The sequence below is a fragment of the Aotus nancymaae genome, unplaced genomic scaffold (assembly GCF_030222135.1).
Source record: "Aotus nancymaae isolate 86718 unplaced genomic scaffold, 86718_ANA_hifiasm-v0.15.2.pri h1tg000011l, whole genome shotgun sequence".
In the NCBI taxonomy this organism is placed as follows: Eukaryota; Metazoa; Chordata; class Mammalia; order Primates; family Aotidae; genus Aotus; species Aotus nancymaae.
Genome location: NW_026988422.1, coordinates 14,927,816 through 14,954,615, shown reverse-complemented (window position 1 = coordinate 14,954,615; position 26,800 = coordinate 14,927,816). Strand labels below are relative to the sequence as shown.

General features: G+C 40.4%; 1 protein-coding gene across 1 annotated transcript in view; it reads right to left on the bottom strand.

Annotated features, from left to right (window-relative positions):
- Positions 1-10,553: 10,553 nt before the first annotated feature.
- Positions 10,554-26,800, bottom strand: part of ATP6V1A (ATPase H+ transporting V1 subunit A) — a 64,509-nt gene continuing 48,262 nt past the window's right edge. Inside the window, exons 12-15 of the mRNA XM_021668820.2 lie at positions 24,891-25,094; positions 18,859-18,953; positions 16,814-16,985; positions 10,554-13,245 (exon numbers count right to left, since the gene is read on the bottom strand). Coding sequence (XP_021524495.1) covers positions 13,153-13,245; positions 16,814-16,985; positions 18,859-18,953; positions 24,891-25,094 — 564 coding nt within the window. The 3' untranslated portion in view covers positions 10,554-13,152. The remainder of the gene's footprint in view (positions 13,246-16,813; positions 16,986-18,858; positions 18,954-24,890; positions 25,095-26,800) is intronic.

Below are 26,800 nucleotides of genomic sequence, written 5' to 3'. Positions count from 1 at the left end.
GTGAAATTCATGCAAGGTATACGGCGATTCTTCGTTTCTTCACATTTCTGCTCTGTTGCCCAGGCTTGGGTACAGTGGCACTAACACAGCTCGCTGCAGTCTCTACCTCCCAGGATCAAGCAATCCTCCCACTTTAGCCTCCCAAGTAGCTGGGGCCACAGGTGCCTGCCACCATGCTTGGCTATATTTTGTATTTTTTGCAAAGACAGGGTTTTGCCATGTTGCCCGGGCTGGTCTGGAACTCCTGGGCTCAAGTGATTCTCTTACCTTGGCCTCCCAAAGTGCTGTGATTATAGGTGTGAGCTGTTGCACTGGGCCCCGTGTGATATATTTTTTAAACTCTCATAAATTTTCAAAAATGCCTGTAGGGGTGCAATCATTTCAAAACTGTGATATTTATCTTGGTAAACAGTTATGTGAAATACAGGCTACATTTTCTAATTTCCTTTGCACATAGGTGTCACCTCGTGACTGAGCACCGGCTGATTGTATGTTAATAGAAATGTCCTCACAGAGAACAGACATGCTCATCTTTCCTTCTTTTTCCTGATGGTTGGAATGTAGTATGTAGGTTTGATGAATTGAGCTAAAGCATTCATATTGGACTTGATGGGTTTCAGAATATGCTACCCCAAAATATTTTAAGCTGAAGGAATTTGAGAAAACCACAGAAGCAGGAAGGTTTCTCTGACCTTGCCTCATCCTTCCTCCCTGAAACAGGTCATAAAAGCTTCTCCTGAAGCAGGTCATAGACCCTCATGTGAGAGGAGCCACTCTATACCTGAAAGAAAGGAGCATCCTTATCTCTGAAGACAAAAGTCACAGAGAAGAATCCGAACAAACAGGCTTTGCTGTTTCCCATTGTTTATTATTATTAGCTCATACTTTTTATCCTATCATATACTTCTTCACTCTTCATCAAATCTTGACTAAAAATACATAGGTGTTTTCTGTTTTTTTGAGATGGAGTTTCACTTTTGTTGCCCAGCTGGAGTACAATATTGCGATCTTGGCTCATTGCAACCTCCACCTCCCAGGTTCAAGCAATTCTCCTGCCTCAGTATTCCGAGTAGCTGGGATTACAGGTGCCTGCCACCTCACCTGGCTAACTTTTGTATTTTTAGTAGAGATGGGGTTTCGCCATGTTGGCCAGGCTGGCCCTGAACTTCTGACCTCAGGTGATCCACCCACCTTGGCCTACCAAAGTGCTGGGATTACAGGCGTGAGCCACGGTGCCTGGCCTAAAATGCACAGGTTTAATGGTTTCTTTGAGTCTTCATTTACTTATAAAGGTTCCTATGTCAAGTACAACTTACATAAATACATTTGTATGCTCTTCTCTTATTCATCTGTCTTTGTTACAGGGGCCTCAGTCATAAACCTAGGATGGGGAGAGGAAAAGATATTTTCCACTTCTACAGACTAGAGGATGGAAGGCATGCACTGAGGACAGAGAAGAACAGACTTGGGTACCCAAAGATCGTGTATGCACTTTACCAGTTTGGAATACTTACATGTATGCGAAAGAAATAAGCTTCAACCTTATTTTAACCTGATTATTTTAAATTTCTGTAACTCAAGCTGAACTTAGTCCTAACTAAACCAGCTAGGTATTTTTGTCACCCCTATTTGACAGATGAGAGAACTGAGAGGTTAAGATGATTGCCCAGGGTAACACAGTTAGTAAGTAGCAGAGTTGTAATTTGAAACTGGACAGTCTAATTTTAGAGCTTGTGCTCTTATCCACCATGACGTTCTATCCCTGTGATTAGATAAAGAGAAGAGTGTCTACTGAAAAAAAAAAAAACCAATTGATGACATTTTAAATATTAGCTAATTGTTGGAACAAAGTTCTCAGGAGGTGAAGGGGCCGGTATTGAGAATAGGCATGTCTTTAAAAGTTCTAGAAAGAAACACAGGCCAGGTGCAGTGGCTCATGTCTATAATCCCAGCACTTTGGGATGCCAAGATTGTGATTGCTTGAGCCCAGGAATTCGAGACCAGCCTGGGTAACATGGCAAAACCCTATCTACACACACACACACACACACACACACACACACACACACACGTAGCCGGGGTGGTGGCTTGTGCCTATAGTCCCAGCTACTTGGGCTGAAGTGAGAGGATCACACCACACTGCACTCTAGCCTGAGTGACAAAGTAAGACTTTGTTACAAAAAAATAAAGAAAAAACAAGAGAAAGAAAGAAAAGAAGAAACAAATATATGCATACATTTGCGTAAACATATCATGGAGCTGTAATTCAGAATCTTGTTTTCAAAAGAGCAAGCTTATCTTTTTTGCTTGCTTCTGCCATATTTATGGAGTAAGTTATTTTAATGAAGTAAATGTTTAAATCTTCAGTTTATAAAATTTAAATTGATATTGCTTATCCTAAACCCAATTTGCCTTAAAATCAAGGCTTATGTTTCCCCTTCTGCTCAAGAGATAGACTCAATGGTCTGTGTTTCTGTTTGTCAGGTATCTATGGATTAATTTAATTTTCTCATATAAACATTTTTGATGATATAGTATGTAGATGGCTCTTGCTTATAACGAGGGCTTTTTCTTTTTTCTTTTTCTTTTTGATATGGAATCTAGTTCTGTCGCTCAGGCAGAGATGGTACAGTGGTGCCATCTCAGCTCACTGCAACCTGTGCCTTCTGGGTTCAAGCAATTCTCCTGCCTCAGCCTCTCGGGTAGCTAGGATTACAGGTGCACACCACCGTGCCTGGCTAATTTTTGTATTTTTAGTATAGATGGAGTTTCAGCATCTTGGCCAGGCTGGTCTTGAACTCCTGACCTCATGATCCACCCACCTCGGCCTCCCAAAGTGCTGGGATTACAGGTGTGAGCCACTGCGCGCAACAGACAAGAGCATTTTCTTTTTTGTTTTTAATATAAAATATCAAATTTCATATTTTTAAAATACATAAATTTTTTTAATATAAAGACGGGGTTTCACCATGTTGGTCAGGCTGGTCTTGAACTCCCAACCTCAGGTGATCCGCCCACCTTGGCCTCCAAAGTGCTTGGATTACAGGCGTCAGCCACCACGCCCGGCCGACAAGAGCATTTTCTATAGGCAAAGAATCACAACTAAATTTATAATTTAGTGTCTGGAGAGCTCAAAGAAGTTGATCGCTGAATTTGAGGTTGTGTAACTTAAAATACAGGTGATGTGGAAAATGTAAAATTCCCTTTGGGAAGCACCAGACAGCTCAAAGAGGCAAAACAGCTGCAGAGGCATATTTGCAATTATTATTCCTTACTTAAGCGACTCTGTAAATAACGGTGATTTGTTTATTTAATTATGGTTAAAGATTCTCCTGAGCATCACAAAAGAGGATAATATGAGTGAACTCTCAAAACTTATTTGTTGCCAGGTGCAGTGGCTCACACCTGTAATCCCAGGACTTTCGGAGGCCGAGATGGGCAGATCATTTGTGGTCAGGAATTGGAAACCAGCCTGGGCAACGTGGCAAAACCCTGACTCTACAAAAAATACATAAAAATTAGCCAGGCATGGTGACAGGCGCCTTTAGTCCCAGCTACTTGGGGGCTGAGGTGGGAGGATCGTTTGAGTCATGACCCAGGAGTTCGACGACGCAGTGAACTGAGATGGCGCCACTGCACTCCAGCCTGGGTGACAAAGTAAGACCCTGTCTCAAAAGAAAAAACAAACAAAACCAAAAACTTATTTGGCAGTAGCTTAATCAAAGTTAATACCAATAGGTTATGATTCAAATATCAAAAAAAGTCCTACTAATTTTGAAGTAGTTACTTCCTGAAGAGCATTGCATTTGATGATGAATTTCTATGTAACACACGGCTAACATTTACCTTGAATTCTTCTAAAGATATTCAATAGGCACTTGTATTTCTTTAATTAATTAATTTTTTTTTTTTTTTGAGACAGAGTCTCTCTCTGTTGCCCAGGCTGGAATGTGGTGGCGCAATCTCAGCTCACTGCAACCTCTGTCTCCCAGGTTCAAGCGATTCTTTTGCCTCAGCCTCCCGAGTAGCTGGGACTACTGGTGCCTGCCACTACATCTGGCTATTTTTTGAATTTTTAGTAGAGACAGTGTTTCACCATATTGGCCAGGCTGGTCTCGAACTCCTGACCTTGTGATCCGCCTGCCTCAGCCTCCCCTGAGATTACAGGCATGAGCTACTGCATCTGGTCAATTTTTTTTTTTTTTTTTTTTTGAAACAGAGTCTCGCTCTATCACCCAGGCTGGAGTACAGTGGTGCAATCATGGCTCACTGCAACCTCCGCCTCCCGGGTTCAAGAGATCCTCCTGCCTCAACCTCCCAAGTAGCTGGGATTACAAGCATCTGCCACCATTCATGGCTAATTTTTTTATTTTTAGTAGAGATGGGGTTTTGCCATATTAGCAAGGTTGATCTTGAACTCCTGACCTCAAGTGATCTGCCTGTCTTGGGCTCCCAAAGTGCTGGGATTATAGGCATGAGTGATCATGCCGGGCCTAAAAAAAAATTTTTTTTTTTGAGACAGAGTTTTGCTCTTGTTGCCCAGGCGGAGTGCAATGGTTCGATCTCAGCTCACTGCAACCTCTGCCTCCCAGGTTCAAGCAACTCTCCTGCCTCAGCCTCCCAAGTAGCTGCTCCCACAGGTATGCGCCACCACATCCAGCTAATTTTGTATTTTTAGTAGAGATGGGTTTCTCTATGTTGGTCAGGCTGGTCTCAAACTCCCAACCTCAGGTGATCCACCTGCTTCGGCCTCCCAAAGTGCTGGGATTACAGGCTTGAGCCACTGCGCCGGGCCAAATTTTTTTAAATAGAGACAGGGTCTCACTATATTGTCCAGACTGGTCTTGAACTCCTGGACTCAAGCAATCCTTCCACCTCTGCCTCCCAAAGTGCTAGGTTTACAGGCATGAGCCACTATACCCTGCCAGTAAGTACTTACATTTTAACTGATACCAAAACTCAGTCCAGTTCTTCACTTAGAAGCAGCGTTGCTGAAATTTCTGTCATTTGAAAACTACCCTCATTTTTTGCCATATCTTTTTACTTCTGTGATTTTATGTACTTAATATTTTTCTTTCTCTCTCTCTCTTTTTTTTTTGAGACGAAGTCTTGCTCTTGAACCCCAAGCTGGAGTGCAAAGGCGCAATCTTGGCTCACTGCAACCTCCCCATCCCAAGTTCAAGCAATTCTCCTGCCTCAGCCTCCCTAGTAGCTGGGATTACAGGTGCCTGCCACCATGCCCAACTAATTTTCATATTTTTAGTAGAGACGGGGTTTCACCATGTTGGCAGGCTGGTCTTGAACTCCTGACTTCAGGTGATCCGCCCCCCTCCGCCTCCCAAAGTGCTGGGATTACAGGCATGAGCCACCTCACCCAGCCACCCAGCCAATGTTTTTCATTAAAAATGACTCACTTTTAAAAATGCTGAATAGTTTGGCTGCCTCCTTAAGCAAATCCTTGAAATCATGGATTTAAAGTACTAAATGTTTGCCTCTAGACATTAAAATGCATACTATTCATCTGTCTCTCTCCTAAAACCATCTCATGACACTGGGGTGTACTGTGTAGGTTTCCCTTTCAGGAAGGACTTGCTGCCAGCTGCCAGGAGTGTGGTCAGCAGACAGCCTCCAGCTATCAGCTCCTTCTTTCTCTACAGTCGCTGAAAACCACCTAATCTGAGATGACATTCTCACAGCAATTATCTTGAATCTTGGAACCAAGAGAGGCAGGGGTATAAAGGCCAGGCCATTTTAGGCTGATGCTTGTCAACTCTGGCAGACTCCAGAGGTTCGACCCAGGAGTGGACAAGTCTGTCAGGCCTGCTTTGTACTTTACTTATTTTCTGCCCAACCCTGCTTTTGCTCCTTTTCTTTCCAAGTTGTTTACTGCTAATTAACAACTTTTTTTTCCTTTTTTTTTTTTAAAAGACGGGGTTTCACCATGTTGGTCAGGCTGGTCTTGAACTTCCGACCTCAGGTGATCCGCCCGCCTTGGCCTCCAAAGTGCTTAGATTACAGGCGTGAGCCACCACGCCCGGCCGCTAATTAACAACTTGTATCTCAATCTCCACCTAGATGAGCTCTGGAAGTTCATCTGTTTACAGAAAACTCAACCTGTGATTCCATGCTTAGGGAAATACTGTCATAAATAAGGGTAAATGTCAAAAGGGCTTTATAAAGACTTTAAAATAAAACATGTAATTTAAAAATTAAGACCATAAATGTGACGTTATGTGATTGAAAGCAATTTGGGACTTTTATACAAGGTGTCCCAAGACTCAGTGCAATTTTAAGTCATCAAGTAAAAACTAAATGTATTAGCTATTTCGGAGTTATAACAATACAAGAGCTATTCTGATGACTGTTAAAAGTCAAACTAGGCCGAGTGCCATGAATCACACCTGTAATTCCAGCACTTTGGGAGGCTGAGGTGGGAGGATCACTTGAGCCCAGGAGCAACACAGCGAGACCCAGGGTGGGAGGATCACTTGAGCCTGGGCAACATAGTGAGACCCTGCCTCAAAATAAAAAAAATTGCCGGGCGCGGTGGCTCAAGCCTGTAATCCCAGCACTTTGGGAGGCCGAGGCGGGTGGATCACGAGGTCAAGAGATCGAGACCATCCTGGTCAACATTGTGAAACCCCGTCTCTACTAATACAAAAAAAAAAAAAAATTAGCTGGGCACGGTGGCGCGTGCCTGTAATCTCAGCTACTCAGGAGGCTGAGGCAGGAGAATTGCCTGAACCCAGGAGGCGGAGGTTGCGGTGAGCCGAGATCGCGCCATTGCACTCCAGCCTGGGTAACAAGAGCGAGACTCCGTCTCAAAAAAAAAAAAATAAAAATAAAAAAAAATAAAAAAAAAAAATAAATAAAAAAAATTAGCTGGGCATGGTGGCATGCACTTCTTGTCCCAGCTACTCGAGAGGCTGGGGTGGGAGGGCTGCCTGAGCCCAAGAGGTCAAAGCTACAGTTAGCTGAGATTGTGCCACTGTACTCCAGCCTGGGTGACAGAGAAAGATGATGTCTCAAAAAAAAACACATCAAACTAAAAATATTTATCTCGATGTGCTAAAAACTTTTTTTTTGAATCCCAGGAAAAATGCCTTTTTTTTTGTTTTTTTTCAAGCAATTCTCCTCCCAAGTAACTGGGACTACTGTTGTGCACCACCATGACTGGCTAATTTTTTTGTATTTTTAGTAGACACGGGGTTTCACCATGCTGGCCAGGCTGGTCTTGAACTCCTGACCTCTGGTCTACCCACCTCGGCCTTCCAAAGTGCTGGGATTACAGGTGTGAGCCACCATGTCCAGCCCCATTTATTATTTATATATTCTTCTTCCTCTCCTCTTTAAAGATCTCTACAAAATTTTGGTCAAACTGGTTATCTATTACTAGACTCATCTTCTTCAACTCTGGCTCAAATTCGAACAATTTCCTAATCACATTTTCTTTCTTAAGAAAAATAAATTGGGCCAGGTGCAGTGGCTCACACCTGTAATACCAGCACTTTGGGAGGCCAACTGAGGCAGGTGGATCACCTGAGGTCAGGAGTTTGAGACCAGCCTGGCCAATATGACGAAACTCTGTCTCTACTAAAAATAACAAAAATTAGCTGCCCATGGTGGCACATGCCTGCAGTCCTAGCTACCAGGGAGGCTGAGGCATGAGAATCAATTGAACCCAGGAGGCAGAGGATGCAGCAGGCCAAGGTCATGCCATTGCACTCCAGTCTGGGCAACAGGGAGAGACTCCATCTCCAAAAAGAAAAAAAAAAATTGGTCAGGCATGGTGGCTCATGCCTGTAATCTCAGCACTCTGGGAGGCTGAGGCAGGAACGGCTCTTGAGCCCAGGAGTTTGAGGCTGCAATGAGCTATGATCATGCCACTGTACTCCAGCCTGGGTGACAGAGTGAGATCACGTCTCTTAAAAAAAAAAAGAAAAAAAAAGATGAGTGGGCTGCATGTGGTGGCTCATGCCTGTAATCCCAACACTTTGGAAGGCCCAGGCAGGTGATCACCTGAGGTCAGGAATTTGAGACCAGCCTGACCAACATGGTGAAACCCTGTCTCTACTAAAAATACCAAAAATTAGCCAGGTGTGGTGATGCATACCTGTAATCCCAGCTACTTGGGAGGCTGAGGCAGGAGAATTGCTTGAACCTGGGAGGCGGAGGTTGCAGGGAGTCGAGATCACACCATTGCACTTCAGCCTGGGCAAAAAGTGAAACTCCATCTCAAAAAAGAAAGAAAAAAGATGAGTGAATCATACTACCCATGTCCACGTCCACTTTGTCTAGCCAGCAATTTCTCCTTGGTTTTCCTCAGGTTACTTTATCTCATATTAATCAACCCAACTTCTTGGGTCTGAATGAAAAGTACACATGTAAGGAAAAGATACATAGTATGATTTAGTGAAAACAAAGAAACACTAGGAATCAGGAAGCCAGGATTCCGCTATTAAGCAGCTCTGTGACAATGGCAAATCAGTTAACCTCCCTGAACTTCAATTTCCTCTTCTACTGAGGGGGTGGGAATAAATGATCAACAAGCTGCCTTTACTTTCAGGAGCATTAAATCCCATCTGTCTACTTATACCCAAAATTGGTAGTATGTGTACTCTCTGCTCTTTCTAAAACTTCTTTTCTCCAAGTCTCCTGATCTTTTTACATGCTGTTTCCTTATTTTGCAGAATAACGTTTTTTTTGTTTGTTTGTTTTTTTGAGACAGAGTCTTGCTCTTGCCCAGGCTGGAGTGCAGTGGCTCAATCTCAGCTTACTGCCACCTCAGCCTCTTGGGTTCAAGCAATTCTCCTGCCTCAGCCTCCTGAGTAGCTGGGACTACAGGCTCACACCACCACACCCAGCTAATTTTTGTATTTTTACTAGAGATGAGGTTTCATCATATTGGCCAGGATGGTCTTGAACTCCTGGCCTCAAGTATTCCACCTGCCTTGGCCTTCCAAAGTGCTGGGATTACAGGTGTGAGCCACCCAGCCCAGAGTAACTTTTCAGTTACTAATTGACTAATTTTTTTCTTGGGTTTGTAAGAAGACTGCAGGAGTTGCTAGTAGTGTCCTACCTCTGTCTCCTCAAGCATGACCACCATTTCAGTGCCCACCAGCCTGACCTCCCAATTGCTAGTATCTAAATTTTTTTGCAGAGGGTTTTCTGTGGCTACCAGGGCCGGATATACCTGTATGCATGTGCTATGCATTGACTCTCCCCATTTTTATGGGAACAGCTTTCAGATGGAAAATTGACAGGAGCTGGTTGTCAAACAAGTTACCCTAATTTCCTCACACCCTCGTTGGCTGAGATGTGCATTCTTCACTTGTTCCCCCAAATCCCCAGTAGGATTGTGCTCCATAGTCCCCAGTGTTAACTTGGTTGATAATGAGCGCTTTAATTGGCTTCTTTCTATTGTCTCAATTCTCTACTTTCTTAATGGTGTTTCTTGGTATCATCTCCCAAATAAACTACCTAAACTCAACTACTTGTCTCAGAGTCAACTTCGGGGGGAATTCAAACTAAGCTCTTAGAACAACTTCAGTACTATTTTATCAGCCCATTTGAGCAAGTTGGTTCCCTTCTTCATGCTCCTATATTGTAGCAATATGGTTAAAACTAACATGGTGAAGATATTGGGATATTACCTAAAGGAAAAAAAATTACTGACTATAATGAAGAGGCCTTCTCATGATTTTTAAAGTATTTCTCTACATAAACTTGGGACTCAATGGTAATATAGAGTTGTTTATTTGACACTGCTTCTTCACTCCTTTGGACATTGTTAAAAATATAACATTTATGGAAATAAAATATATCCTATGTAACATAATGAATTGCTACAAAGGATGCTGCTACATTGTTATACTGGACCTTAAATTGTTTGGCTTGCAAAATCATAAACTACAAGTCTTTAGTTCACTCGTTAAAAACTAAAGAGTACCACTGATTTCCTTGCATTTAGAAGTGAATTTATAGAAACCATTCACTGTCTCAATTTAAAGTAAAATTCAGAATGGGGGTTGGGCATGGTGGCTCACGCCTATAATTCCAGCACTTTGGGAGGCTGAGGTGGGCGGATCAAGAGGTCAGGAGATTTAGACCATCCTGGCCACATGGTGAAACCCCATCTCTACTAAAAATACAAAAAAATTAGCTGGGCATGGTGGCGCATTCCTATAGTCCCAGCTACTCAGGAAGCTGACGCAGGATAACCACTTGAACCTGGAAGGCAGAGGTTGCAGTAAGCCGAGATTGTGCGTCGCACTCCAGCCTGGTGACAGAGCGAGACTCTGTCCAAAAAAAAAAAAGAGGGAAATTCAGAATGGGATGGGATTCTGTGTATTCTATTTCCAAAACATAGTGAGATACAATTATGAGACTTTTTGCAGGCTATAGTGAGGGCTCCAATTCAATTTCATAATCTTAAGTAACAATCTATAAAAAGGAAGGAAAACATTTTAAAAGGTACCAAAACAGTAAGTCAAGATACAAGGTACATGTTTTCTAGCAGATTGTGCCTCAAAAAATAGAAAAAGAAAAAAATGTTAATTTAAATTCGCTTTTTATTCTTTCATAGATTTTAACAATTATACACAACTTTTAACATAAAGGTAGTGAAATCTCAAGGATAAGGAGGCAATATATATGGTCTCTTCTATTCATTCTTCAGGATGGAAGGAAATCTCCAAAGGGTACCATGTGTGAGATTAACACTGGAAAAACACATATGAAACTTGTTTGACTGGCTCCACTTAGGACCAGGCACAGCACAATAAATATAGAACTGCATCATCTTTTTAAAAGATCATTGTAATTTTAACACATTCTTACTAAAGAAACACTATCAGTGACCAATCTGAAATTCTGTAACAGGTGAAGGGAGACTTACGATGAATATCTAAGCATAGGTTCTCCAGCACCTTCACACTCATACATCAACATTCTTAAAGGGATTAAGAATGATTGCAAATTCAAAACAGTAAAAAAACAAATTTGGTCAAACTTTCTTCATCATACCATTCATTGCTATCACAATCCTAGTTTGCTGGTAGGTTTCAGATAGGAATAGAAAGTTTTTGAAATCCTTTTAATTTCTACTAGTCTTAGGGCCTCTTGGGGGAGGCCACTGTGGAAGCAAACTGACCAAACAGCACCATTAATTCTGTATCTCAACAAACCACTGCATAATTTTTATCTGTCAATATTCTCAAAGCTTAAAACAAGTTGTATGGAAGAATACCTTTCCTCAATAGCAGGCCACTGTAAAAACATGTAATCTGCAAGGATTTAAACGAAAGTATCCTGAATTCTCTACTGATTGCTTCTTTCCTTAATAGACCAAGAGACAGGCATTCTCTAAAAATTTAAATAATAACATACTGAGGCATGAAATAAATCCTTTGTTTATACCATCGCAATTTGGGAATTTGAGATTGTTAGCCATGTTCACATACCCTTTTCTCTTCCCAAAGAGGAAGCAATGGTGCCAGCACTATTGGTCAGACTTAATGGGCAACTGTTGCTCTCAGAGCTGTTCTGCAATATGCAGACACATAAATTATTATTTTAAACATATACTTCAAAGACGGGATAAAATGATCTGTTTTTTCATGTGACCCAGATTCTGTTATCAGTAGATACAAAATTAATTTCATCCCTATTAGGATGGAAACTGGTATGTTGCTGTGGCCATATATATTCTGAGAAACCTCTTACGCCAGTGAACCAAAAACCATATGAAAAAAATTAGCATTTTCTAGGATTGGTCAACTGGTTGTTCAAAAATTCAACAAGGAAACAAACATGCAAACATGTGACATATGTCATTATTTTGTAAAAACATAATGCCACTCTGGCCCCAGGAATCACTACAGCCCAGCTGGTCCTTAAAGGTGCAAACAGCCTTTAACTGCTACTAAACATTTTCTCTGTCATTTTACTGCCCATCACACTTGCCACATGATTCTCAGAAGCTTCAGCTTCCAAGACAGTTGAGGAAAATAAAGAGGGTGTAATGTGGATCAAGTTTTCAGTGACTGTTTTAAATATAACTGTAAAAAGAACTTCCTAGTAATGAAGTACATAATAATCTTTGATACTAAATTTTTTCTAGTGAAATAAACTATGCTTTAATAAGATAATGTTGATCTAAGTTTGACCCCTTGACTCTTTTTTCTTCTTTTTTAGAGGGTACTGTTTCATATATTGTGTGAGCCCCACAAATGCCTATTTTTAAAAGAGTATAGTTCCTGACCAGGCACGGTAGCTCACACCTGTAATCCCAGCACTTTGGGAGGCCAAGGCGGGTGGATCACCTGAGGTCAGGAGTTCGAGACCAGCCTGATCAACACGGAGAAATCCCGTTTCTACTAAAAATACAAAATCAGCTGGGCGTGGTGGTCCATGCCTGTAATCCCAGCTACTTGGGAGGTTGAGGCAGGAGAATCACTTGAACCCAGGAGGTGAAGGTTGCAGTGAGCCGAAATCGCACCACTGCACTCCAGCCTGGGCAACAAGAGCAAAACTCCATCTCAAAAAGTAATAATAATAATAATAAAAGAGTACAGCTCCCAATAGTTTCCCATAAATACTCCTGATTTATACTGGGGGAAGCAATGCATAATTGAAACATCAATCACATTTTTGAAAATTAAATATTTCCTGCAAAGCAATTCCTTTGCAAAATGGCAAGCTGTCAATGACCTCAACAGACACTGAGTTATTTCACAAAGTACCTGTTCAAAAGGCATAGAAATCTGGCCTTCCATTCCATATTCACTGCAAAGAGAGTACATGCAGTAGTCCTGTTTACAATTTAATAGAGATGAGGAAACGGCACACCTAGAACAAAGAGGGTCATCGCCCTACATACAAGTTTACAGTAGTGTAACTATTATACATATTTACTATATTCACCACTTCAGACAAAGGAAGAGGGAGGCCCTTCACAACACTAGAACAAAGGAATGTTTCTTTTATATAAGACCTACCAAAAAAACAGGGAAACGAATGATAACACACGTAGGCACTAGTCTCAAAGCTGCACAATAAAGAAGCAAAAGGTTTGAGATGAGAAATTTAGGAAAATATACACATAGGAGCTTGCTGAGGAAAAGGAAATCACAGTTCTAATCTTCAAGGCCTCTAATCTTCAAGGCTACGGAATGCATTCTGCATATCTTCAAGAAGTTGTGCATAGTCACTCTTGATCTTTGCCTCACCATCTTTGACTGGATCCTGAAAGAAGACATTACAAATTCAACTCACATTTGGAAAGTAATTTTCATTATGTCTGGTAAGTTACTTCTTTTTTTTTTTTTGAGACAGTCTTGCTCTGTCGCCCAGGCTGGAGTGCAGTGACGTACTGCAACCTCTGCCTCCCGGCTTCAAGTGATTCTCATGCCTCAGTCTCCCAAGTAGCTAGGATTACAGGCACCCACCATCACGCCTGGCAAAGTTTTTTGGTATTTTTAGTAGAGACGGTGTTTCACCATGTTGGCCAGGCTAGTCTTGAACTCCTGACCTCAAGTGATGATCCACTTGCCTTGGCCTCCCAAAGTGCTGGGATTACAGGTGTGAGCCACTGCACCTGGCCCAAGTTACTTGTATTTTATATATTTTGAGTACTAGGTTTAGAGAGGGACACTGGTAAACCATAGGCAGGAGTTATATATACTATATATATACACTACATATATTCATTTTCCCTTTTACTTAAGGTTATAAATCCAGCCAAAGAGAAAGAAAACAAAATTTAAATTTTGCATTTTGCCTGATAGCCACATTCAATGACCAAAGCCTTTATCCTCAACCATGTGCACAATAGTGGGAAATTATGCCGCTTCATATATTAGATGCATATGACTTCACGCATGATAATCAGGAATTAATTTAATCAAAACAGAATTTGCTAAACATCTGGTAGTATCACACTAAGATGGAAAAGTAAAACTTAGGAAATAATGTTAAAATGCACCATTATTTAAAATTCTTATGGAAAGCAACTTATTGAGTAAGATGTATAAAACAGACTTTAGCTGGGTGCAGTGGCTCACGCCTACAATCTCAGCACTCTGGGAGGATGGATCATGAGGTCAGGAGATTGAGACCATCCTGGCCAACATGGAAAAACCCCATCTCTGTTAAAAATACAAAAATTAGCTGGGCATGGTGGCGCCTATCTGTAATCTGTAATCCCAGCTACTCGGGAGGCTGAGGCAGGAGAATCACTTGAATTTGGGAGATGACAGAGGTTGCAGTGAGCTGAGATCATGCCACTGCACTCCAGCCTGGCGACAGAGAAAGATTCTGTCTCAAAAAAAAAAAAACAAAAAGAGAGACTTTAAAATGGTCCAGTTCTCTAACCCAATCATTCCTCTTCTGGGACTCCATACTAAGAAAATGCACAAAACCGGCCAGGCGCAGTGGCTCATGCCTATAATCCCAGCACTTTGGGAGGCCGAGGCGGGTGGATCACGAGGTCAAGAGATCGAGATCATCCTGGTCAACATGGTGAAACCCCGTCTCTACTAAAAAAAAGTACAAAAAATTAGCTGGGCATGGTGGCGCGTGCCTGTAATCCCAGCTACTCAGGAGGCTGAGGTTGCGGTGAGCCGAGATCGCACCATTGCACTCCAGCCTGGGTAACAAGAGTGAAACTCCGTCTCAAAAAAAAAAAAAAAAGAAAAAGAAAAAGAAAATGCACAAAACCAACTACATACAACTACATGGTCATCCACACCAATAACTGAAATTTTCTAAGTGTCTTAGAAAAATATTACTCTCCAGCCAAAATGTAATGCTACAGCAGACTAATGACATTAAAAAATACCTGTGATGTTAATTTGATACAATAAGCATGTAAATAGAAATCATTACTACAGGTATATTTTTTTTCATCCTCCTCCTATGAATATATAGTTTTTTGAGACAGTATTTGGAACAAGTTACAAAAGGAAGTTTTTTCACTCTGTGCCATAAATGTTTCTCCATGTCTCTGAATATTTGACAAAAATGGTAATGCCTTCATAATATCTATCTTATGGACACACCATAATGTACTGTTGGCTCTGCTTATTCTTGGGTGACACTTAAGAAATTTGGCCAGGCATAGTGGCTCATGTCTGTAATCCCAGCACTTTGGGAAGGCAAGGAGTTTGAGACCAGCCTGGCCAACATAGCAAAACTCCATCTCTACTAAAAATACAAAAATTAGCTGGGCATGGTGACAGGCACCTGTAATCCCAGCGACTTGGGAGGCTGAGGCAGGGAGAATTGCTTGAACCTGGCAGGCAGAGGTTGCAGTGAGCTGGGATTGTGCCACTGTACTCCAGCCTGGATGACAGAGCAAGACTCTTTCTCAAAAAAAAGAAAGAAAGAAAAAGAAAAAAAGGAAGAAATTTAATAAACAACCTTGTATATCCATATCAAAATTCCATGATTCTAATTACTTCCTTGGTTTATATATCTCAAGGTGAAATGACAAGACCAAAAAGGTGTAAATGTTTTTAAATTATAAATATAGTTAGTATCTATTTGTACAGGTTTACTTTCAATCTACAGTGCAAACACACATACACAAAATACCTATATTATTTTAAAATTTTTATATTACATATACACTCAAAGAATCATTCTCAGTAGGTGGTTAGTAAATATGCCTGGATGCCATTACAGAAATAAATACAATTCAACTGATCAAATATTTTTAAAAAATCTTATACATCTGAGTTCCAACTAAGTTCCTATTAATTTCATTTAATTATCTATTTTTATCTTGTGTACTTCCAAAAGAACAAGAGACCACTTAAAAGTTAAAACATGGCTGGGCACGGTGGCTCACACCTGTAATCCCAGCACATTGGGAGGCCAAGGTTGGGGGATCACCTGAGGTCAGGAGTTCGAAACTAACCTGTACAACACGGTGAAACCCTGTCTCTACTAAAAATACAAAAATTAGCTGGGTGTGGTGGTAGGTGCCCATAATCCCAGATACTTGGGAGGCTGAGGCAGGAGAACTGCTTGAACCTGGGAAGTGGAGTTTGCAGTGAGCCAAGATCGTGCCACTGCACTCCAGCCTGGGTGACATAGCAAGATTCCATCTCAAAAAAAGAAAAAGTTAAAAAAATGACATGCTGTACATGACATTTAAAAGAAGTACACAGAGAACATGTCATTACAGAGAACATGTCATTTCAGAAGAACATGTGGGCTAGATGTTAATAGGCACTTGGAGTAAGGTAATTGTTGCTCAGCTATGAAGTAACCCCTAATTTGCCTGGCAGCTAAGACAAAAGAGAAAACATATCAGCATTTATTTTAGACGTGACAGACTAATTTTGGTTTTTTTTGTTTTTGAGACTGGGTCTCACTCTACTGCCCAGGCTGGAGTGTAGTGGTGCAATCATGGCACACTGCAGCCTCAACCTCAGCCTCCAAGGTAGCTGGGACTACAGGTGTGTGCCCCTATACCTGGCTAATCTTTTATATTTTTGTAGAGACAGGATTTCAATGTGTTGCCCAGGCAGGTCTTGAACTCCTGGGCTCAAGTCATCCTCCCGCCTCAGCCTCTGAAAGTGCTGGGATTACAGGCATGAGAGCCACTGTGCCTGGCTGATACACTAATTTTTATTATTAGAATTCCTATTTGAACTAACTTTGAGGCCTCTAATGGTTTTACAAAACCTGAACATGTGTGAAAATGATAACTGCAAGTTTTATATCCCAGGTTTGGGACTCAAATAGCTAGAAAAATTAAAAAGAAGCATTTCCAACTTTAAAAAGTTACAGCAGAAATGAAATATACCTTGAATTTCATGGAGGAAAGTTTATAGAGGATGTCTCCCATGTGCTCACGAATAATGGACCATGTGATTTTATTGTCACTCTGGGCAGTGGTTTCAACAGCTCTACGTGCCATATCATAAAATGCAATCATGTTGGACAGCATCCCTACTGTCTTGTAGAATGGGCAGAACCTAGAATAAATGAAAGTCAAAAAAATTAACAAAAATAAGCTCCAAAACAGGTTCATACTTTATATAAAACTACTAGAGCATTAGTTTCTTTAGCTCAGTATGTAGATTGCTTATATTTATTAGATGATACATAAGGAATTAAAAAATAATAGTGAAAAGACCAACAACTACTTACCCAGAGTTTTTGGACAGAGATGTCTCAGGATATGGGATAGATGAAGATATATATTATTTTATTTATTTTAAGGGTAAATTTAAATTTTCTCTGTTAAAATCATCAAGCAGGAGAAACAATGAAACAGTATTGCTATAATCTAATGACTCTCTGAGGGTTATTAAATAAGTAACCCAAATCGTAAAATAACTGAGTTGTAAAACTCCCTTGTGACAGTGGATTAAGTTTAATGAGTAATAGGAGAGCAGGAAACTGCAAATTCCTGAAGTTAGTAGTAGTCTCTCTTTTCTTTGAGGGGAGTTACGCTTATGTGTGTGTGTGTGTGTGTGTGTGTGTGTGTGTGTGTGTGTGTGTGTGTGTGTGTGTCTTTTTGTTTTTTTCCTTTTTGTGGAGAACGGGGTCTCGCTATATTGCCCAGGCAGGTCTAGAACTCCTGGGCTCAAGCTATCCTCCCGCCTCTGCCTCCCTAAGAGCTGGGATTACAGGCCTGAGCCACAGTGCCCAGCAGCCTCTTTTTTCTTAATGTGTTCATTTTCATTTGCCCATACTTTTAAATAAGACACATGAACAAATGTTCAACTTCAGTCACATACATCCTTACAACTTTCGGACACGTTTAAACACATCTGCATACATAATTTCACACATACTCCTATTACTCCTTTTCCAAAGAATTTTTCCCTTGTTGAGTTATCTTTGCGTAGGTGGTTCCTGGAAGCCTCATAAGTTCCCAATATAGCAGATTTCTGGGGCTTACTGATATACTGGCATATTTACTGCTTGCCCTACATTCTGGTAATCCTTCTATTGGCTCAGTTCCTTCTTCAGTCTTATATGGGGCCAAATATGATTTGAGGGAGAAAAGATAACCTGGCATGAAAGGGCTAAATTCTCAAAGTTTAAAAGAAACGAGAAATTTAAATAAGTCTTGGTAGTAGCATTGATAATAATGAAAAAAAAAAGCCCTGAGTAGGAGATGTAGCGCTGTAACAGGGACCCTGGTAGAAAGTAAGCAATAGGACTCTTGGGAAGTGAGGCAGGAAAGTAGAATGTAATTATTTAGGAAAAGAGTAAAAGAAGCCAGGTGTGTTGGCTCATGCCTGTGAGTCCTAGCACTTTGGGAGGCTGAGGTGGGTGTACTGCTTGAGCCTAGGAGTTGGAGACCAGCCTGGGTAACATGGCAAAACCCAGTCTCTACCAAAAAAAAAAAAAATTAGCTAGGCATGATGGCGGGCACCTGCAGTCCTAGTTACTTAAGAGGCTGAGGTGGTAGAACTGTCAGGAAGCTGAGGCTGCAGTGAGCTGAGACTGCACGACTACAAGTCTAGCCTGGGTAACAGAGTGAGACCCTGTCTCAAAACAACAACAACACAAGAGAATAAAGGAGACATGGGCAGTGGAAAGAAATGAAGAAGGCTTCTGAAGGAGGGAATAATCCCCAGGCTCTGCACTAAGCCACAATTAAATCTAATTATAGATGAATGTATGAGTGAAAATACTGTCATAATTGGACAAATGAGCAAATCAAGATAGGGGACATATTACATCATTAGATGTCTACTACGAATACACAAACCAATCTATTAAGTCAGAGTGTATGAGCTTGTATGAGAATAAAAAAAGGTTTTTAATGTGTACTCCTTCACCAAAACACAATAGAAAATCCTCAAATAAAAAAAGGAAATCAATATAGCTTACCTGTCATAAGGAGTATATCCATTTTGTTGTAGGAAATCATCTTTGATAAGTTTTGCTACCTCCAGAGTGATTTTATCTGTTTCTGCTAAAGAAGCCTGGAAGAGAAAAAGATATTTTTAGACAGTTACTCTGAAATGTAAGATCGATGGTGGCAATTTTAACAAGTAGAAACTATATAATCCACACACAATCACCTATCGTTAATAAATTTACTTATAACTGCTTTTTGATTGATGTTCTTTTAAGACTGAGGTTAAAAAGCATATAACATAAAATTTACCATCTTTTCCATTTTTAATTATATAGTGTAGTAGTGGTATGTACATTCCCAGTACTGTGAAACAGATCTCTAAGGCTTTTCCATCTTGCAAGTCTGAAACATTACCTCCATTAAACAGTAACTCCTTTCTCTCCTCCCCTCAGCCCCTGGTAACCACTATTCTACTTTCTGTTTCTATGAATTTGACTATTTTAGATACCTCATAAAAATGAAATTATACAGTATTTGTCCTTTAGTGACCAGCTTATTTCACTTAGCATAATGCCCTCAAGTTTCATCTGTACTGAAGCATGTGACAGGAGCTCCTTCCTTTTTTCTTTTTTGAGATGGAGTCTCGCTCTGTGGCCCAGGCTGGAGTACAGTGGCGCCATCTCTGCTCACTGCAACCTCCTGAGTCCCAGTTCAAGCAATTCTCCTACCTCAGCCTCCCAAATAGCTGGGATTACAGGCATGAGCTACCATGTCCAGCTAATTTTTTTGTATTTTTTAGTAGAGACAGGGTTTCACCATATTGGCCAGTCTGGTCTTGAGCTCCTAATCTTGTGATCCGCCTGCCTCGGCCTCCCAAAGTGCTGGGATTACAGGCGTGAGTCGCTGCGCCCAGCAGGAGCTCCTTCCTTTTTAAGGCTGAACAATATCTTATTGTATGTATATACCACATTTTGTTTATGCATTCATCCATAAAAGGACACTGGGTTGCTTCCACTTCCTGGCTATTGTGAACAGTGCTGTTAAGAACATGGGTCCAGGTGCGGTGGCTAATGCTGGTAATTCCAGCACTTTGGGAAGCTGAGGTGGGAGGATTGCTTGAGCTCAGGAGTGCGAGACCAGCTTGGGCAACATAGTGAAAACCTGTTTCTACTAAAAATACAAAAATTAGCCAGGTGTGGTGGCAGGCGCATGTAGTTCCAGCTACTTGGGAGGCTGAGGTGGGAGGATTGCTTGAGCCTGGGAGGTAGATGGAGATTGCAGTGAGCTGAGATCATGCCACTGCACTACAACCTGGGTGACAGAGAGAGACTCTGTCTCAAAATAACAAAAAACAAAAAACCAACAAACAAACATGGATGGCAAAAAGCTTGATGTTCTTTTCTTGAAGTACCTCTTCACATCATAGCTTGCTATCTTAATTATTTAAATTCTCAGTCTTAGGTTTGTTTCACAAAAATCTATATAGCTCATAGATAGTTGAATTTTAGAAACATTACATGCTATTTAGAACTATGAAGTACAGTAAGTATGTATTAATCTATGTCTGAGGGCTATTTTACTAGTATAGCTAAGTTACAGAGCTTCACCCTTTAAATATGACTACCTCAAAAGTCCTAACTTTTACAATCGCCCTAGCAGCCTTGAGAGATAATGTTAGTGTTGCTAGGATCACTAAACGGGTAAAGATTTCTTGGGAGTGGAAAATGGACAAGCCCAGTGAGTTAACTGCATTCTTGTATTATTTACGTGTGCTAAGCTCCTTAGGTAAGGATCAGGTCTCCAGTTTTTCTTTTTAAAATTCCTTTTATCTCTAGTCCTCTCTTCAACCACAGGTAAACATTAAATAATGTTTCATGTGTCTCCTTTTATTTATATAAATTCATGTAAAATGTGTATTATATTTTGTGCAAGTGTCTTTAATTACGTAAAGCATTCTTACTTCTGTCTTTGGTTTGGTACTTTGTTTTGATCCTCCCATGCTGCTGTGTATCACATGGTCTGCTGCTTCCAGCTCTCGTATATTTCACCCTTTGTGGTGTGCATCTTCCCTATTTTACCTTCCATCTTTTGCTCGCAGTAGAGGACATTCAGATTTCCTCTAATTCCCCACCACCACAAACATCCACTTAAGGACCGGTTTGAGAATTTCTTTGGAGATAAATATCCAGAAACAGATATGCTAGGTCCCAGGTATGTAAACAAGTCCTATCAGACTGCTCTCCACAATGGCAGCACCAGACAATCCACCCGCCTAAGAGTACACCAGTTCCTCCGTCCCCACAAAACCTAGCAATATTTAACATTCTAACTAGTATAATGTGATGTTCTCAGTGTTCTTCAAGCAATTCTCCATAGGCCCGTTAGTCTTTTGGGATTCCTTTTCTATAATCAGTTTGTTCTTTCTTTTGGCCACGTTTCTGTTGAAGTTCCAGTCTTCTTGTTAACGTACAGGAGATCTTTGTAGATTTTAGACATTAGCCCATCAGTTTTTTCTTTCCTAAATTTTTTAAAAAGTATTTTTAAAATTAAAAATTTTTCTAAACATTTTAATCTTGTTATTTATGTATTTTTAAAAATAGAGACAGGGTCTCACTCTGTCACCCAGGATGGAGTGCAGTGGCACAGTCTCCTTTCACTGTAGTCTCAACCTCCTGAGCTCAAGCGATCATCCCACCTCAGCTTCGCAAGTAGCTGTGACTACAGGCGCACACCACTACACCCAGCTAATATTATATATTCCCCAAAGACCCTGTAGAGACAAGGTCTTGCCATGTTGCCCAGGCTGGTCTTGAGCTCCTGGAGTCAAGCCATCCACTTGCCTCAGCCTCCCAAAGTGCTGGGATTACAGGTGTGAGTCACAATGCCCAGCCAGTCCATCAGTTTTAGATGTCACAAACTTCCTCTCCCAATGTCACTGGTCTGTTACATTTATCCATGGTAGGCCTTTGCTAAACAAAAATCCTTACATTATATGTAATCAAAAAACTCTTTTTTTTGGTTTGTTTTGTTTTAAGGTTAATATTAAGGGGTTTATTTAAGAAGTCCTTTTCCAACTCTAGATCACAAAGATAATCTCTTAATATTTGTTTTCTATTAATCTGAAAGTCTTACCTTTCCCATGTAAATTGTGAATCCATCTGAATTCTAACTTTGTATGTGGAATTAGAAAACAATTCAAATTTGTTTTCTTGCAAATAATAAACAGTTTTCCATCACAGACTGAAACAATCTATCCTCTCCTCACTTGATTTAAGGTACCATCTTTACAATATCAATGGTTTATACAGTCACAAGTCTATCTCTGTTCTGTTCCACTGGTCTATTGGTTTGCTATTTTACCAATACCACACTGTTTTTATTACTATGGTTTTGTATTTCCGCTTATCCAGTAGGGGAAAAACTCCCACTTTACTATTCTTTTTTTTTTCTTGAGTCAGCGTTTTGCTCTGTTGCCCAGGCTGGAGTGCTGCAACCTCTGCCTCCCGAGTTCAAGCGATTCTCCTGACTCAGCCTGCCAAGTAGTTGGGACTACAGGCACCCACCACCATGCCCAGCTAAGTTTTGTATTTTTAGTAGAGACAGGGTTTCGCCATATTGGCCTGGCTGGTCTCAAACTCCTGACCTTATGATCCACTGGCCTCAGCATCCCAAAGTGCTGGGATTACAGGCTTGAGCTACTGAGCCCGGCCAGTTTTTGTTTTTGGAGATGGAGTTTTGCTCTTGTTGCCCAGGCCGGAGTGCAATGACATGATCTCAGTTCACTGCAACTTCCATCTCCCAGGTTCAAGCGATCTTCCTGCCTCAGCCTCCTGAGTAGCTGAGACTACAGGTGCACACCACCATGCCTAGCTGATTTTTTTTAATTTTTATTTTTTGTATTTTTAGTAGAGATGGAGTTTTACCATGTTGGCCAGGATAGTCTTGATCTCTTGACCTCGTGATCTGCCTGCCTCAGCCTCCCAAAGTGCTGGGATTACAGGTGTGAGCCACCACCTGGCCCCCACTTTACTATTCTTCTTTAGGGTTGTGAATCTTTGTGAAATCAAATGAATTTTAGATTGGTGTTACAATGAATTTACAGATTAAAGAGAAGTGGCATCTTTTTTTTTTTTTTTTGAGATGGAGTCTCTTACTCTGTCACCCAGGCTGGAGTGCAGAGGCACAATCTTGGCTCACTGCAACCTCTGCCTCCCAGGTTCAAGCCATTCTCCTGCCTCAGCCTCCCATGTAGCTGGGATTAAAGGCATGTGCCACCATGCCCGGCTAATTTTTTGTATTTTTAGTAGAGACAGGGTTTCACCATGCTGGCCAGGCCAGTCTTGAACTCCTGACCTTATGATCTGCCTGCCTCGGCCTTCCAAAGTGCTGGGATTACAGGCGTGAGCCACCATGCCTGGCCAAGAAGTGGCATCTTTCTAATAAGTCATTCCATCCAAGAGCATGGACTGTTTTTGTTTTTAGATCATCTTCTGTTTCATTTGTTAGTTTAAAAGTGGTTTTCAGGAGGCTGAGGCAGGAGAATTGCCTGAACCCAGGAGGCGGAGGTTGTGGTGAGCCGAGATCGCGCCATTGCACTCCAGCCTGGGTATCAAGAGCGAAACTCCGTCTCAAAAAAAAAAAAAAAAAAAAGTGGTTTTCATAGAAGAAATATATATTTCTGGCTAGTTCCTACACTCTAGTTTTTGTTGGTATTGTGAGCATCTTATTTTTACTTTTATTTTCTAGTTGGTATTGCTAGTGTACATAAATTCTCGATTTGTGTTTATCTTGAATCAGAACCCCCAGTGAACTCTTTATTATTTCTGTTTCTGTTAATTCTGTTAAATTTCTAGTATATCAGCATATTATCTACAAACAATGACATTGTTATCTCTTTCTTTATAACTTTTCTTTTTTCTCTTCTTACATTATTGGTTATGATCTCTGGTATTCAACTGAACACAGTCATGAGATTAGGCATTCTTGTCTTAATCCTAATTTTTAAATGAAATACATCTGAAATTTCTCCATTAAGTAAAGTGGTTTCCCTAGGTCTTATTATATTATTTTTTACACATTAAGGAAGTTCCCTTCTATTTCTTGTTTGCTAAGATGTTTCTAAAAATTGTAATAAACTTCAAATATTTTTCCACATTGACTGAGATATCCTTTTTCCATTATATTATTACATTAGTGAATCACAGTAGATTTTCTCTGTCTAATATGGTCATTCCTGAGATAAAATTTACTTGCTCATTATGAATCATTTTGTTGTCTTTAATATCCTACTGGCCCTTGTACACTAATATTTAATATTTTATTAAGTATCTACATTCATACCTACATTTTATACCCTCATTCATCAACAATATTAGCCTATAGTTTTCCTTTCTTGTATTGTCTTTATCTGATTTTGCAGTTCTTCTGTTTCTTGCTTCTCATGTTGGGCAGAGTATTCTATAAATAATAAGTAGTAATACATGCTAGAATGTTAGCTATCTCCAAATATTAACCTTTGTTGGAATAAATTAGGAAGTGACTTTATAACATATAATAAAAAGAACACAACCAGATAGAGGACTCTGAGTACTAACTAGCATTGCATACTATCTGAGAAGTCTTTTCATTCTGGCATTTAATTTGCCTAAATTTAATTACACCATCTTTCCTTGAAGCATCAAGATATAGACACAGGAAAATAAGTCACTTGTTTAAGGTCACATAGCTAATTACTGGAGGAACTAGAAGCCAATCCTTCTGATACCTAGCCCTAACATTGCTACAAAAATGCATGTTAACAAATCCTAACTCTACCACCTCTAATTTGGTTGGTGATGGGTATATTCCATTTCAAGATAAAAGTAAATCAAGTCTTTCTTTCTCGCCTACAGTATACCCAAGGACCGTGCTAAGTACTATAAAGAATAAAAAATTTCAATTAAAAATATTTAATAAATATTATTTTGCTAGGCAAGAATCTGCAATATCCAAGGCTCTATCTGTCCTTATAACAATGCAGTGTAACCCTCCGATCTATCCTCCATGGAATTTAACAACTCACCTTTCCCACAAGCTGTACAATTTCTGCCAGGTCTTCTTCTTCCTGCAGAATTTCCTTAGCTTTGGTCCTCAGAGGAACAAACTCTGTGAAGTGTTTGTCATAGTACTCATCCAAGGCACGCATATACTTGCTGTAGCTGATGAGCCAATTGACAGAGGGGAAATGCTTTCGCTGAGCTAGTTTCTTATCTAAGCCCCAGAACACCTGATTAAAACAACAACAACAACAACAACAACAACAGTAATTTTTCTTAAAAAACAAAGGTAGAAAAAAATACCAAAGCATACTTGTCCTAACTATGCAACTCTTTTTTTCTTTTTTTTTGAGACAGTCTGGCTCTGTCACCCAGGCTGGAGTGCAGTGGCATGATCTCAGTTCACCACAACCTCCACCTCCCACATTCAAATTATTCTCCTTCCTCAGCCTCCCGAGTAGCTAGGACTGCAGGCATGAGCCATCAAGCCCAGCTAATTTTTGCATTTTTAGTAGAGATAGAGTTTCATCATGTTGGCCAGGCTGGTCTCGAACTCCTGACCTGATGTGATCTGCCCACCTCGGCCTCCCAAAGTGCTAGGATTACAGGCATAAGCCATCACGCTGGCCTCTAAATATGCAATTCTATAATTCACTGGTCAAATCATACATCTTTTTAGTATATACTAAGTATCACTGAAACAGAATAAAACTTGTAGAAAATGACAATAATGGATTCCTTTCATTTTCAAGGTGGGTAATACCTACAAATCAAATTTAAAATTTACCTGAACTTTCTTAATAGTGTGTCAAATCAGATAGCAAAAAGAAAAATTAATTGACTCTTTGGAAGATTATTACGTACAATAAATAGATGAACCAGAACAGGTTTATGTAGATGGAATACACACTTTACTTTGATTAAAAACCTCTAACTGGCTGGGCATGGTGGCTCACACCTGTAATCTTAGCATTTTGGGAGGCTGAGGCAGGTGGATCACCTGAGGTCAGGAGTTCTGAGACCAGCCTGGCCAACATGGTGAAACCCTACCTCTACTAAAAATTCAGTTCCCTATCATTCACAGAGCCAATCCAATAACATCTGACAGTGATTTTTGTAAGGGCAAAAATTCACAGATATTCCATGCATTCCCAACTCTCTTCCCTCTTTCCCTATAATTTAAAACAAAATTTTGGCAAGTGTTAAAGAGCTTGAGTGTTGTAAATTTAGCCTCTGCCACTTCTTTTTATCTGATACTGTCAGAAACACAGGTAAATATTCTGTTTTTCCCACATGAATAACACACATATATCAACTTTTTTTTTTTTTTTAACTATAGCTCTGATTTGTATACATTTTTTGTTTGGGCTAACTAGCTATCCACTAAAATTCATGTTTTGTCACTGGGAAGCAAATGCCTAGACAGAAACTGCATTTTCCAGCCTTATTTTCACGTGGGTGTGGTGGCTAATAGAATGAGTGCAGTGAATGTGTCACTTTTGAACCCAGGGTTCAAAAAAGGTGGATATGCCTTCTCCACAGTTTTCCCTTGTGTCAGCTAGATGCAGATGATCACCAGGCTAGGTGACAGTGGAGTCACAAGATGGAAGGAATCCTGGACTCTGAATTATTACTAAACAGAAGAGAGCTTTGGACCATACTATGAAGAGAAATAACTTCTGGGTATTACACATTTTTGGGCCTCTTTGTTTCTGTAACTACGGTTACTAGGACTAAAAGGAGAGTATTACTCTAATACTAATAAAACTTTTGCTACCTGGATATATTTTCCACATATATATATATATATATATATATGTATTTTTTTTTTTTTAGATGGAGTTTCGCTCTTGATACCCAGGCTGGAGTGCAATGGCGCGATCTCGGCTCACTGCAACCTCCGCCTCCTGGGTTCAGGCAATTCTCCTGCCTCAGC